The following is a 16,408-nucleotide window of genomic DNA, read 5'->3' on the forward strand; positions in this document are numbered from 1 at the left end:
TAAACAGCACGGCGGGCAGCAGTGCTGGCAGGAGCGGTTACCTGCTGGAGCAGACGCAGGATGGTGTTGTTCTGAAGCTGCGCCATGTACTGCTGGAGCTCCGGCTCCTTCTCCGCTTGCTCTTTTACCCAGTCCAGAACCTTTAAGGAGACAAAGTTACAAAGCTGAAGCACAAAGGGGCGGCAGCACCGCCCGGGAGCGCAGGCGACAGCCAATCACAGGGGAGAGCTTTGTACCTTAGTGACTCGGGCAGAAAGCTTCAGTGGGTGGAAATCCACTTCAAGCCAGTTGTACAACTCCTTCACCTCTGGGACCACATACTGAAGAACGTTAAACCGAACCTGAAACAGAAGAGTGCCCCCCCCCCCATACTGTGAAACGTCCAACATAGATTAGTGCTGAAGAGCAGAAGTCAGGAGGTTGCTCTCCCCCAACCCCTCCCCCGCTGACAATGCTCCCCCCCCGCTGACAATGCTCCCCCCCCAACCCCTCCCCCGCTGACAATGCTCCCCCCCACCCCTCCCCCGCTGACAATGCTCCCCCCCCACCCCTCCCCCGCTGACAATGCTCCCCCCCCAACCCCTCCCCCGCTGACAATGCTCCCCCCCCAACCCCTCCCCCGCTGACAATGCTCCCCCCCAACCCCTCCCCCGCTGACAATGCTCCCCCCCAACCCCTCCCCCGCTGACAATGCTCCCCCCCAACCCCTCCCCCGCTGACAATGCTCCCCCCCAACCCCTCCCCCGCTGACAATGCTCCCCCCCAACCCCTCCCCCCGCTGACAATGCTCCCCCCCCGCTGACAATGCTCCCCCCCCCCGCTGACAATGCTCCCCCCCCCCGCTGACAATGCTCCCCCCCCCCGCTGACAATGCTCCCCCCCCGCTGACAATGCTCCCCCCCCCCCCCCCCCGCTGACAATGCTCCCCCCCCGCTGACAATGCTCCCCCCCCCGCTGACAATGCTCCCCCCCCCCCGCTGACAATGCTCCCCCCCCCTGCTGACAATGCTCCCCCCCCCCGCTGACAATGCTCCCCCCCCCCGCTGACAATGCTCCCCCCCCCCCGCTGACAATGCTCCCCCCCCAACCCCTCCCCCGCTGACAATGCTCCCCCCCCCAACCCCTCCCCCGCTGACAATGCTCCCCCCCCCAACCCCTCCCCCGCTGACCATGCTCCCCCCATCTCTCACCATGTCATTGATCAGGCCGGCTCGGGTTGGTGGAGTTTGCAGTCCCAGGAGAGTGGCCAAACGTCTCTGCTTCTCCACAATGATCCCGTCCATGTCCAGCAGGCGAGCGATGTCTGTGCGTTCCGGCGTTATGGGGATGGACAGGGTGGCCAGTAGGACCCTGGTCGACATCCTGAGTGGAGACATAAAGCAGCAGCTCGTTACCTGCCGTCCACACCGGGGGGACGGGCTGTGGACACGACACCCAGTCATCCTCACCTCTGCATCTCCTCTTGGGTCAGGTTCTTCCTCATCTCCCTGGAGAGATGGTAGAGCCGGTGCAGGGTGGAGGCGTGGAAGAGAGCGTTCCCCGACTTCCAGAACACCGTGGACACCTTGTTGTAGTAATTCGCCATCAGCTGAGGCTTTGGTGGCTTCTTGGACAAGGCGAAGAGTCCGTGAATATCCTCAACCGCTTTAAAGGCCTCCTGCAGCAGAAAAGTGAGGGCAGAAAATGAAACCCCAGGAAACCCCCTGACCGACAAGACAGAAGGGGGAGGGGTGGAGGCGCACCTGCCAGAGCTCCATGCTGATCGCAGAGTCCAGCTGAACGAGCCGCGTCTCCAGGTGCATGGACTGACTCTCGGGGTTGTTCATGTTGATGGCCGTGCTCTGGTTGTGGTGTCGCTGGATCTGACCCAGATGCATCCTCAGATTATCGCAGAGCTTCCGGAACTCGGCCTTCCTGGTGTACAGCAAGCAGAACCGGAACGCTGCACAAATGACAAGCAAAAGTAGTGGGGGGCACTAGCCTTCCATCAAGCCCCCCGCACCCCGGGGATGCACCCACCTTGCTGAGCAATGTCATGATAGAGACGCTCCACCTTAGAGTTGTTCCTCAGCAGGTCCAGGCACTGTCTATAGGATTCCCAGAGGAACTTCACCCACGGAGTCAGCAGCAGCCGGTCAGTGCGGTCCTGAGTGTCCTCTCCACTCACAGCACTCAGAAGAACACTGCCGAAGAGGAGGACAGAGTCAGCACAGCGCACGCTCCGCACCTGCCACAAGAGCGCACGCTCCACAACCCCCGGCACCTTCCACAAGAGCGCACGCTACACAACCCCCCGCAACTTCCACAAGAGCGCACGCTACACACACCGCCCGCACCTTCCACAAGAGCGCACGCTCCACAAGAGCGCACGCTCCACACCCCCCCGCACCTTCCACAAGAGCGCACGCGCCACATCCCCGCACCTTCCACAAGAGCGCACGCTACACACACCGCCCGCACCTTCCACAAGAGCGCACGCTACACACACCGCCCGCACCTTCCACAAGAGCGCACGCTACACACACCGCCCGCACCTTCCACAAGAGCGCACGCTCCACACACGCCCGCATCTTCCACAAGAGCGCACGCTCCACACACCCCCGCATCTTCCACAAGAGCGCACGCTCCACACACCCCCGCATCTTCCACAAGAGCGCACGCTCCACACCCCCCCGCACCTTCCACAAGAGCGCACGCTCCACATCCCCGCACCTTCCACAAGAGCGCACGCTCCACACCCCCCCGCACCTTCCACAAGAGCGCACGCTCCACAACCCCCCGCACCTTCCACAAGAGCGCACGCTACACACACCGCCCGCACCTTCCACAAGAGCGCACGCTTCACACCCCCCCATCTTCCACAAGAGCGCACGCTCCACACCCCCCGCACCTTCCACAAGAGCTCACGCTCCACATCCCCGCACCTTCCACAAGAGCGCACGCTCCACACCCCCCCCCGCACCTTCCACAAGAGCGCACGCTCCACAACCCCCCGCACCTTCCACAACCCCCCGCACCTTCCACAAGAGCGCACGCTACACACACCGCCCGCACCTTCCACAAGAGCGCACGCTACACACACCGCCCGCACCTTCCACAAGAGCGCACGCTCCACACACCCCCGCATCTTCCACAAGAGCGCACGCTCCACACCCCCCGCACCTTCCACAAGAGCGCACGCTCCACATCCCCGCATCTTCCACAAGAGCGCACGCTCCACACCCCCCCCCGCACCTTCCACAAGAGCGCACGCTCCACACCCCCCGCCTGCACCTTCCACAAGAGCGCACGCTCCACACCCCCCGCCTTCGACAAGAGCGCACGCTCCACACACCCCCGCATCTTCCACAAGAGCGCACGCTCCACACACCCCCGCACCTTCCACAAGAGCGCACGCTCCACAACCCCCTGCACCTTCCACAAGAGCGCACGCTCCACACACCGCTCGCACCTTCCACAAGAGCGCACGCTCCACAACCCCCCGCACCTTCCACAAGAGCGCACGCTCCACACCCCCCCACACCTTCCACAAGAGCGCACGCTCCACCCCCCCAACTTCCACAAGAGCGCACGCTCCACCCCCCCCCACACCTTCCACAAGAGCACACGCTCAACACATCCCCCGCACCTTCCACAAGAGCGCACGCTCCACACACCGCCCGCACCTTCCACAAGAGCGCACGCTCCACACCCCCCGCACCTTCCACAAGAGCACACGCTCCACACACCCCCTGCACCCCACAAGAGCACATTCTCATCACCTCCGCCCCCAATAGGGACCGAAAGCTCTTCACCACCGCCCCCCGTCCACAAAAGGGACCACATGGTCCTCATCCTGAGCCCCCCAAAGGGACCGCACCCTCCTTACCACCCCCCAACACACCGCACGCTCCTCACCCCCACACAAGGAGAATGTGTTTCTCACTCGATCCCCACCTACACTAGTAGCATGTACTCCTCCCTTGACACCACCTGATCCCCACATAGAAAGCACACCCTCCACCCCCGCAGAAGCACGCACTCCTCGTCCCGCCGCCCCAGAGAATATCCCTCATTACCTCTCTGGAGTCTGGATGTTGTCCAGGTCTTCAATATCCAGAACCATTTGCTGTGAAGACTCCTTGGCAGCCTCAGTCCTCTCCTCAGCCAGCTTCAAATAGGCTCGGACCACATCCTCCAAAGACTTGATGTTGACCTACAGCAGGAGAACAAGAAGAGAGTCATCCGACTGACGTGCCTGCAGCACGTACCGCAGTCCATGTGAGGGCGCTCCACCAGCAGCGCGCGCCCCACCTGCTGGCAGATGTTCTTGTACTGGTATAGGCCTTCCTTGGCCAGGTGACTCTTGCGCAGGTCCACGCACAGCTCCAGGTACTTCAGCATTATGGGCTCGTGGATTTTCTGCCATGTTCGGTGCTTCTTGCTCTTTATCACGTCATATAAAACGTCCAGAGCCGGCTGCTTCTTCCCAACTTCAAGGAATTCTGGAAGGAGATAAAACACCACAAATAAATACCCAGCAACCTGAAACTCGGGTACAGGAACCCCAAAACACAGCACAGACCCCGACACAGGAGCGCTCACCCAAAACCAAGAAACACTAGAAACTCTGAGGTATCAGAACAACCTCCAGCCCAAAACTACAGGGCCCAGACCCGTATATGATCAGTGTATATAATGTGATCTATGACGTCAGTCCTGTATATTATCAGTGTATATAATGTGATCTATGATGTCAGTCCTGTATATTATCAGTGTATATAATGTGATCTATGATGTCAGTCCTGTATATTATCAGTGTATATAATGTGATCTATGATGTCACAGTCCTGTATATTATCAGTGTATATAATGTGATCTATGATGTCAGTCCTGTATATTATCAGTGTATATAATGTGATCTATGATGTCACAGTCCTGTATATTATCAGTGTATATAATGTGATCTATGATGTCAGTCCTGTATATTATCAGTGTATATAATGTGATCTATGATGTCACAGTCCTGTATATTATCAGTGTATATAATGTGATCTATGATGTCACAGTCCTGTATATTATCAGTGTATATAATGTGATCTATGACGTCACAGTCCTGTATATTATCAGTGTATATAATGTGATCTATGATGTCACAGTCCTGTATATTATCAGTGTATATAATGTGATCTATGATGTCACAGTCCTGTATATTATCAGTGTATATAATGTGATCTATGATGTCAGTCCTGTATATTATCAGTGTATATAATGTGATCTATGACGTCACAGTCCTGTATATTATCAGTGTATATAATGTGATCTATGATGTCACAGTCCTGTATATTATCAGTGTATATAATGTGATCTATGATGTCACAGTCCTGTATATTATCAGTGTATATAATGTGATCTATGACGTCAGTCCTGTATATTATCAGTGTATATAATGTGATCTATGATGTCAGTCCTGTATATTATCAGTGTATATAATGTGATCTATGATGTCAGTCCTGTATATTATCAGTGTATATAATGTGATCTATGATGTCACAGTCCTGTATATTATCAGTGTATATAATGTGATCTATGATGTCACAGTCCTGTATATTATCAGTGTATATAATGTGATCTATGATGTCACAGTCCTGTATATTATCAGTGTATATAATGTGATCTATGATGTCACAGTCCTGTATATTATCAGTGTATATAATGTGATCTATGATGTCACAGTCCTGTATATTATCAGTGTATATAATGTGATCTATGATGTCAGTCCTGTATATTATCAGTGTATATAATGTGATCTATGACGTCACAGTCCTGTATATTATCAGTGCATATAATGTGATCTAGGATGTCACAGTCCTGTATATTATCAGTGTATATAATGTGATCTATGATGTCAGTCCTGTATATTATCAGTGTATATAATGTGATCTATGACGTCAGTCCTGTATATTATCAGTGTATATAATGTGATCTATGACGTCAGTCCTGTATATTATCAGTGTATATAATGTGATCTATGATGTCAGTCCTGTATATTATCAGTGTATATAATGTGATCTATGACGTCAGTCCTGTATATTATCAGTGTATATAATGTGATCTATGATGTCAGTCCTGTATATTATCAGTGTATATAATGTGATCTATGATGTCACAGTCCTGTATATTATCAGTGTATATAATGTGATCTATGATGTCACAGTCCTGTATATTATCAGTGTATATAATGTGATCTATGACGTCAGTCCTGTATATTATCAGTGTATATAATGTGATCTATGATGTCACAGTCCTGTATATTATCAGTGTATATAATGTGATCTATGATGTCACAGTCCTGTATATTATCAGTGTATATAATGTGATCTATGATGTCAGTCCTGTATATTATCAGTGTATATAATGTGATCTATGACGTCACAGTCCTGTATATTATCAGTGTATATAATGTGATCTATGATGTCACAGTCCTGTATATTATCAGTGTATATAATGTGATCTATGACGTCAGTCCTGTATATTATCAGTGTATATAATGTGATCTATGATGTCACAGTCCTGTATATTATCAGTGTATATAATGTGATCTATGATGTCACAGTCCTGTATATTATCAGTGTATATAATGTGATCTATGACGTCAGTCCTGTATATTATCAGTGTATATAATGTGATCTATGATGTCACAGTCCTGTATATTATCAGTGTATATAATGTGATCTATGATGTCACAGTCCTGTATATTATCAGTGTATATAATGTGATCTATGATGTCACAGTCCTGTATATTATCAGTGTATATAATGTGATCTATGATGTCACAGTCCTGTATATTATCAGTGTATATAATGTGATCTATGATGTCACAGTCCTGTATATTATCAGTGTATATAATGTGATCTATGATGTCACAGTCCTGTATATTATCAGTGTATATAATGTGATCTATGATGTCAGTCCTGTATATTATCAGTGTATATAATGTGATCTATGAGGTCAGTCCTGTATATTATCAGTGTATATAATGTGATCTATGATGTCAGTCCTGTATATTATCAGTGTATATAATGTGATCTATGATGTCACAGTCCTGTATATTATCAGTGTATATAATGTGATCTATGATGTCAGTCCTGTATATTATCAGTGTATATAATGTGATCTATGATGTCAGTCCTGTATATTATCAGTGTATATAATGTGATCTATGATGTCAGTCCTGTATATTATCAGTGTATATAATGTGATCTATGATGTCAGTCCTGTATATTATCAGTGTATATAATGTGATCTATGATGTCAGTCCTGTATATTATCAGTGTATATAATGTGATCTATGACGTCAGTCCTGTATATTATCAGTGTATATAATGTGATCTATGATGTCAGTCCTGTATATTATCAGTGTATATAATGTGATCTATGATGTCACAGTCCTGTATATTATCAGTGTATATAATGTGATCTATGATGTCACAGTCCTGTATATTATCAGTGTATATAATGTGATCTATGATGTCACAGTCCTGTATATTATCAGTGTATATAATGTGATCTATGATGTCACAGTCCTGTATATTATCAGTGTATATAATGTGATCTATGATGTCAGTCCTGTATATTATCAGTGTATATAATGTGATCTATGACGTCAGTCCTGTATATTATCAGTGTATATAATGTGATCTATGATGTCAGTCCTGTATATTATCAGTGTATATAATGTGATCTATGATGTCACAGTCCTGTATATTATCAGTGTATATAATGTGATCTATGACGTCAGTCCTGTATATTATCAGTGTATATAATGTGATCTATGATGTCACAGTCCTGTATATTATCAGTGTATATAATGTGATCTATGATGTCACAGTCCTGTATATTATCAGTGTATATAATGTGATCTATGATGTCAGTCCTGTATATTATCAGTGTATATAATGTGATCTATGACGTCACAGTCCTGTATATTATCAGTGTATATAATGTGATCTATGATGTCACAGTCCTGTATATTATCAGTGTATATAATGTGATCTATGATGTCACAGTCCTGTATATTATCAGTGTATATAATGTGATCTATGATGTCACAGTCCTGTATATTATCAGTGTATATAATGTGATCTATGATGTCAGTCCTGTATATTATCAGCGTATATAATGTGATCTATGATGTCAGTCCTGTATATTATCAGCGTATATAATGTGATCTATGATGTCACAGTCCTGTATATTATCAGTGTATATAATGTGATCTATGATGTCAGTCCTGTATATTATCAGTGTATATAATGTGATCTATGATGTCAGTCCTGTATATTATCAGTGTATATAATGTGATCTATGACGTCAGTCCTGTATATTATCAGTGTATATAATGTGATCTATGACGTCACAGTCCTGTATATTATCAGTGTATATAATGTGATCTATGATGTAACAGTCCTGTATATTATCAGTGTATATAATGTGATCTATGATGTCACAGTCCTGTATATTATCAGTGTATATAATGTGATCTAGGAGGTCAGTCCTGTATATTATCAGTGTATATAATGTGATCTATGACGTCAGTCCTGTATATTATCAGTGTATATAATGTGATCTATGATGTCACAGTCCTGTATATTATCAGTGTATATAATGTGATCTATGACGTCAGTCCTGTATATTATCAGTGTATATAATGTGATCTATGATGTCAGTCCTGTATATTATCAGTGTATATAATGTGATCTATGATGTCACAGTCCTGTATATTATCAGTGTATATAATGTGATCTATGACGTCAGTCCTGTATATTATCAGTGTATATAATGTGATCTATGACGTCAGTCCTGTATATTATCAGTGTATATAATGTGATCTATGATGTCACAGTCCTGTATATTATCAGTGTATATAATGTGATCTATGAGGTCAGTCCTGTATATTATCAGTGTATATAATGTGATCTATGATGTCACAGTCCTGTATATTATCAGTGTATAATGTGATCTATGATGTCACAGTCCTGTATATTATCAGTGTATATAATGTGATCTATGAGGTCAGTCCTGTATATTATCAGTGTATATAATGTGATCTATGATGTCACAGTCCTGTATATTATCAGTGTATAATGTGATCTATGATGTCACAGTCCTGTATATTATCAGTGTATATAATGTGATCTATGATGTCACAGTCCTGTATATTATCAGTGTATATAATGTGATCTATGATGTCAGTCCTGTATATTATCAGTGTATATAATGTGATCTATGATGTCAGTCCTGTATATTATCAGTGTATATAATGTGATCTATGATGTCACAGTCCTGTATATTATCAGTGTATATAATGTGATCTATGATGTCACAGTCCTGTATATTATCAGTGTATATAATGTGATCTATGATGTCACAGTCCTGTATATTATCAGTGTATATAATGTGATCTATGATGTCAGTCCTGTATATTATCAGTGTATATAATGTGATCTATGATGTCACAGTCCTGTATATTATCAGTGTATATAATGTGATCTATGATGTCACAGTCCTGTATATTATCAGTGTATATAATGTGATCTATGACGTCAGTCCTGTATATTATCAGTGTATATAATGTGATCTATGATGTCACAGTCCTGTATATTATCAGTGTATATAATGTGATCTATGATGTCACAGTCCTGTATATTATCAGTGTATATAATGTGATCTATGATGTCAGTCCTGTATATTATCAGTGTATATAATGTGATCTATGATGTCACAGTCCTGTATATTATCAGTGTATATAATGTGATCTATGATGTCAGTCCTGTATATTATCAGTGTATATAATGTGATCTATGATGTCACAGTCCTGTATATTATCAGTGTATATAATGTGATCTATGACGTCACAGTCCTGTATATTATCAGTGTATATAATGTGATCTATGATGTCACAGTCCTGTATATTATCAGTGTATATAATGTGATCTATGATGTCACAGTCCTGTATATTATCAGTGTATATAATGTGATCTATGATGTCACAGTCCTGTATATTATCAGTGTATATAATGTGATCTATGACGTCACAGTCCTGTATATTATCAGTGTATATAATGTGATCTATGATGTCACAGTCCTGTATATTATCAGTGTATATAATGTGATCTATGATGTCACAGTCCTGTATATTATCAGTGTATATAATGTGATCTATGATGTCACAGTCCTGTATATTATCAGTGTATATAATGTGATCTATGATGTCACAGTCCTGTATATTATCAGTGTATATAATGTGATCTATGATGTCAGTCCTGTATATTATCAGTGTATATAATGTGATCTATGATGTCACAGTCCTGTATATTATCAGTGTATATAATGTGATCTATGAGGTCAGTCCTGTATATTATCAGTGTATATAATGTGATCTATGATGTCACAGTCCTGTATATTATCAGTGTATATAATGTGATCTATGATGTCACAGTCCTGTATATTATCAGTGTATATAATGTGATCTATGATGTCAGTCCTGTATATTATCAGTGCATATAATGTGATCTATGACGTCAGTCCTGTATATTATCAGTGTATATAATGTGATCTATGACGTCACAGTCCTGTATATTATCAGTGTATATAATGTGATCTATGATGTCAGTCCTGTATATTATCAGTGTATATAATGTGATCTATGATGTCAGTCCTGTATATTATCAGTGTATATAATGTGATCTATGATGTCAGTCCTGTATATTATCAGTGTATATAATGTGATCTATGACGTCAGTCCTGTATATTATCAGTGTATATAATGTGATCTATGATGTCACAGTCCTGTATATTATCAGTGTATATAATGTGATCTATGATGTCACAGTCCTGTATATTATCAGTGTATATAATGTGATCTATGATGTCAGTCCTGTATATTATCAGTGTATATAATGTGATCTATGATGTCACAGTCCTGTATATTATCAGTGTATATAATGTGATCTATGATGTCACAGTCCTGTATATTATCAGTGTATATAATGTGATCTATGATGTCACAGTCCTGTATATTATCAGTGTATATAATGTGGTCTATGATGTCAGTCCTGTATATTATCAGTGTATATAATGTGATCTATGACGTCACAGTCCTGTATATTATCAGTGTATATAATGTGATCTATGATGTCACAGTCCTGTATATTATCAGTGTATATAATGTGATCTATGATGTCACAGTCCTGTATATTATCAGTGTATATAATGTGATCTATGATGTCAGTCCTGTATATTATCAGTGTATATAATGTGATCTATGATGTCAGTCCTGTATATTATCAGTGTATATAATGTGATCTATGACGTCAGTCCTGTATATTATCAGTGTATATAATGTGATCTATGATGTCAGTCCTGTATATTATCAGTGTATATAATGTGATCTATGACGTCACAGTCCTGTATATTATCAGTGTATATAATGTGATCTATGATGTCACAGTCCTGTATATTATCAGTGTATATAATGTGATCTATGATGTCACAGTCCTGTATATTATCAGTGTATATAATGTGATCTATGATGTCACAGTCCTGTATATTATCAGTGTATATAATGTGATCTATGATGTCACAGTCCTGTATATTATCAGTGTATATAATGTGATCTATGATGTCAGTCCTGTATATTATCAGCGTATATAATGTGATCTATGATGTCAGTCCTGTATATTATCAGCGTATATAATGTGATCTATGATGTCACAGTCCTGTATATTATCAGTGTATATAATGTGATCTATGATGTCAGTCCTGTATATTATCAGTGTATATAATGTGATCTATGATGTCAGTCCTGTATATTATCAGTGTATATAATGTGATCTATGACGTCAGTCCTGTATATTATCAGTGTATATAATGTGATCTATGACGTCACAGTCCTGTATATTATCAGTGTATATAATGTGATCTATGATGTCACAGTCCTGTATATTATCAGTGTATATAATGTGATCTATGATGTCAGTCCTGTATATTATCAGTGTATATAATGTGATCTATGATGTCAGTCCTGTATATTATCAGTGTATATAATGTGATCTATGACGTCACAGTCCTGTATATTATCAGTGTATATAATGTGATCTATGATGTCACAGTCCTGTATATTATCAGTGTATATAATGTGATCTATGACGTCAGTCCTGTATATTATCAGTGTATATAATGTGATCTATGATGTCACAGTCCTGTATATTATCAGTGTATATAATGTGATCTATGATGTCAGTCCTGTATATTATCAGTGTATATAATGTGATCTATGATGTAACAGTCCTGTATATTATCAGTGTATATAATGTGATCTATGATGTCACAGTCCTGTATATTATCAGTGTATATAATGTGATCTATGAGGTCAGTCCTGTATATTATCAGTGTATATAATGTGATCTATGACGTCAGTCCTGTATATTATCAGTGTATATAATGTGATCTATGATGTCACAGTCCTGTATATTATCAGTGTATATAATGTGATCTATGACGTCAGTCCTGTATATTATCAGTGTATATAATGTGATCTATGACGTCAGTCCTGTATATTATCAGTGTATATAATGTGATCTATGATGTCACAGTCCTGTATATTATCAGTGTATATAATGTGATCTATGAGGTCAGTCCTGTATATTATCAGTGTATATAATGTGATCTATGATGTCACAGTCCTGTATATTATCAGTGTATATAATGTGATCTATGATGTCACAGTCCTGTATATTATCAGTGTATATAATGTGATCTATGATGTCACAGTCCTGTATATTATCAGTGTATAATGTGATCTATGATGTCACAGTCCTGTATATTATCAGTGTATATAATGTGATCTATGAGGTCAGTCCTGTATATTATCAGTGTATATAATGTGATCTATGATGTCACAGTCCTGTATATTATCAGTGTATAATGTGATCTATGATGTCACAGTCCTGTATATTATCAGTGTATATAATGTGATCTATGATGTCACAGTCCTGTATATTATCAGTGTATATAATGTGATCTATGATGTCAGTCCTGTATATTATCAGTGTATATAATGTGATCTATGATGTCAGTCCTGTATATTATCAGTGTATATAATGTGATCTATGATGTCAGTCCTGTATATTATCAGTGTATATAATGTGATCTATGATGTCACAGTCCTGTATATTATCAGTGTATATAATGTGATCTATGATGTCACAGTCCTGTATATTATCAGTGTATATAATGTGATCTATGATGTCACAGTCCTGTATATTATCAGTGTATATAATGTGATCTATGATGTCACAGTCCTGTATATTATCAGTGTATATAATGTGATCTATGATGTCACAGTCCTGTATATTATCAGTGTATATAATGTGATCTATGATGTCACAGTCCTGTATATTATCAGTGTATATAATGTGATCTATGACGTCAGTCCTGTATATTATCAGTGTATATAATGTGATCTATGATGTCACAGTCCTGTATATTATCAGTGTATATAATGTGATCTATGATGTCACAGTCCTGTATATTATCAGTGTATATAATGTGATCTATGATGTCAGTCCTGTATATTATCAGTGTATATAATGTGATCTATGATGTCACAGTCCTGTATATTATCAGTGTATATAATGTGATCTATGATGTCAGTCCTGTATATTATCAGTGTATATAATGTGATCTATGATGTCACAGTCCTGTATATTATCAGTGTATATAATGTGATCTATGACGTCACAGTCCTGTATATTATCAGTGTATATAATGTGATCTATGATGTCACAGTCCTGTATATTATCAGTGTATATAATGTGATCTATGATGTCACAGTCCTGTATATTATCAGTGTATATAATGTGATCTATGATGTCACAGTCCTGTATATTATCAGTGTATATAATGTGATCTATGACGTCACAGTCCTGTATATTATCAGTGTATATAATGTGATCTATGATGTCACAGTCCTGTATATTATCAGTGTATATAATGTGATCTATGATGTCACAGTCCTGTATATTATCAGTGTATATAATGTGATCTATGATGTCACAGTCCTGTATATTATCAGTGTATATAATGTGATCTATGATGTCACAGTCCTGTATATTATCAGTGTATATAATGTGATCTATGATGTCAGTCCTGTATATTATCAGTGTATATAATGTGATCTATGATGTCACAGTCCTGTATATTATCAGTGTATATAATGTGATCTATGATGTCAGTCCTGTATATTATCAGTGTATATAATGTGATCTATGATGTCACAGTCCTGTATATTATCAGTGTATATAATGTGATCTATGAGGTCAGTCCTGTATATTATCAGTGTATATAATGTGATCTATGATGTCACAGTCCTGTATATTATCAGTGTATATAATGTGATCTATGATGTCACAGTCCTGTATATTATCAGTGTATATAATGTGATCTATGATGTCAGTCCTGTATATTATCAGTGTATATAATGTGATCTATGATGTCACAGTCCTGTATATTATCAGTGTATATAATGTGATCTATGATGTCAGTCCTGTATATTATCAGTGTATATAATGTGATCTATGACGTCACAGTCCTGTATATTATCAGTGTATATAATGTGATCTATGATGTCACAGTCCTGTATATTATCAGTGTATATAATGTGATCTATGATGTCACAGTCCTGTATATTATCAGTGTATATAATGTGATCTATGATGTCACAGTCCTGTATATTATCAGTGAATATAATGTGATCTATGACGTCAGTCCTGTATATTATCAGTGCATATAATGTGATCTATGACGTCAGTCCTGTATATTATCAGTGTATATAATGTGATCTATGACGTCACAGTCCTGTATATTATCAGTGTATATAATGTGATCTATGATGTCACAGTCCTGTATATTATCAGTGTATATAATGTGATCTATGATGTCAGTCCTGTATATTATCAGTGTATATAATGTGATCTATGATGTCAGTCCTGTATATTATCAGTGTATATAATGTGATCTATGACGTCAGTCCTGTATATTATCAGTGTATATAATGTGATCTATGATGTCACAGTCCTGTATATTATCAGTGTATATAATGTGATCTATGATGTCAGTCCTGTATATTATCAGTGTATATAATGTGATCTATGATGTCACAGTCCTGTATATTATCAGTGTATATAATGTGATCTATGATGTCACAGTCCTGTATATTATCAGTGTATATAATGTGATCTATGATGTCACAGTCCTGTATATTATCAGTGTATATAATGTGATCTATGACGTCACAGTCCTGTATATTATCAGTGTATATAATGTGATCTATGATGTCAGTCCTGTATATTATCAGTGTATATAATGTGATCTATGATGTCAGTCCTGTATATTATCAGTGTATATAATGTGATCTATGACGTCAGTCCTGTATATTATCAGTGTATATAATGTGATCTATGATGTCACAGTCCTGTATATTATCAGTGTATATAATGTGATCTATGATGTCAGTCCTGTATATTATCAGTGTATATAATGTGATCTATGATGTCACAGTCCTGTATATTATCAGTGTATATAATGTGATCTATGATGTCACAGTCCTGTATATTATCAGTGTATATAATGTGATCTATGATGTCACAGTCCTGTATATTATCAGTGTATATAATGTGATCTATGACGTCACAGTCCTGTATATTATCAGTGTATATAATGTGATCTATGATGTCAGTCCTGTATATTATCAGTGTATATAATGTGATCTATGATGTCACAGTCCTGTATATTATCAGTGTATATAATGTGATCTATGATGTCAGTCCTGTATATTATCAGTGTATATAATGTGATCTATGATGTCAGTCCTGTATATTATCAGTGTATATAATGTGGTCTATGATGTCAGTCCTGTATATTATCAGTGTATATAATGTGATCTATGACGTCACAGTCCTGTATATTATCAGTGTATATAATGTGATCTATGATGTCACAGTCCTGTATATTATCAGTGTATATAATGTGATCTATGATGTCACAGTCCTGTATATTATCAGTGTATATAATGTGATCTATGATGTCAGTCCTGTATATTATCAGTGTATATAATGTGATCTATGATGTCAGTCCTGTATATTATCAGTGTATATAATGTGATCTATGATGTCAGTCCTGTATATTATCAGTGTATATAATGTGATCTATGATGTCAGTCCTGTATATTATCAGTGTATATAATGTGATCTATGATGTCAGTCCTGTATATTATCAGTGTATATAATGTGATCTATGATGTCAGTCCTGTATATTATCAGTGTATATAATGTGATCTATGATGTCACAGTCCTGTATATTATCAGTGTAT

General features: G+C 40.0%; 1 protein-coding gene across 1 annotated transcript in view; it reads right to left on the reverse strand.

Annotated features, from left to right (window-relative positions):
* EIF3A (eukaryotic translation initiation factor 3 subunit A) overlaps positions 1-16,408 on the reverse strand; it is a 97,271-nt gene that overhangs the window by 13,769 nt on the left and 67,094 nt on the right. Inside the window, exons 2-9 of the mRNA XM_075842679.1 lie at positions 4,294-4,524; positions 4,059-4,195; positions 2,020-2,183; positions 1,743-1,942; positions 1,449-1,657; positions 1,191-1,362; positions 237-341; positions 42-140 (exon numbers count right to left, since the gene is read on the reverse strand). Of these exons, the coding sequence (XP_075698794.1) occupies positions 42-140; positions 237-341; positions 1,191-1,362; positions 1,449-1,657; positions 1,743-1,942; positions 2,020-2,183; positions 4,059-4,195; positions 4,294-4,524 (1,317 nt within the window). The remainder of the gene's footprint in view (positions 1-41; positions 141-236; positions 342-1,190; positions 1,363-1,448; positions 1,658-1,742; positions 1,943-2,019; positions 2,184-4,058; positions 4,196-4,293; positions 4,525-16,408) is intronic.

The sequence above is a fragment of the Rhinoderma darwinii genome, chromosome 11 (genome assembly GCF_050947455.1).
Source record: "Rhinoderma darwinii isolate aRhiDar2 chromosome 11, aRhiDar2.hap1, whole genome shotgun sequence".
In the NCBI taxonomy this organism is placed as follows: Eukaryota; Metazoa; Chordata; class Amphibia; order Anura; family Rhinodermatidae; genus Rhinoderma; species Rhinoderma darwinii.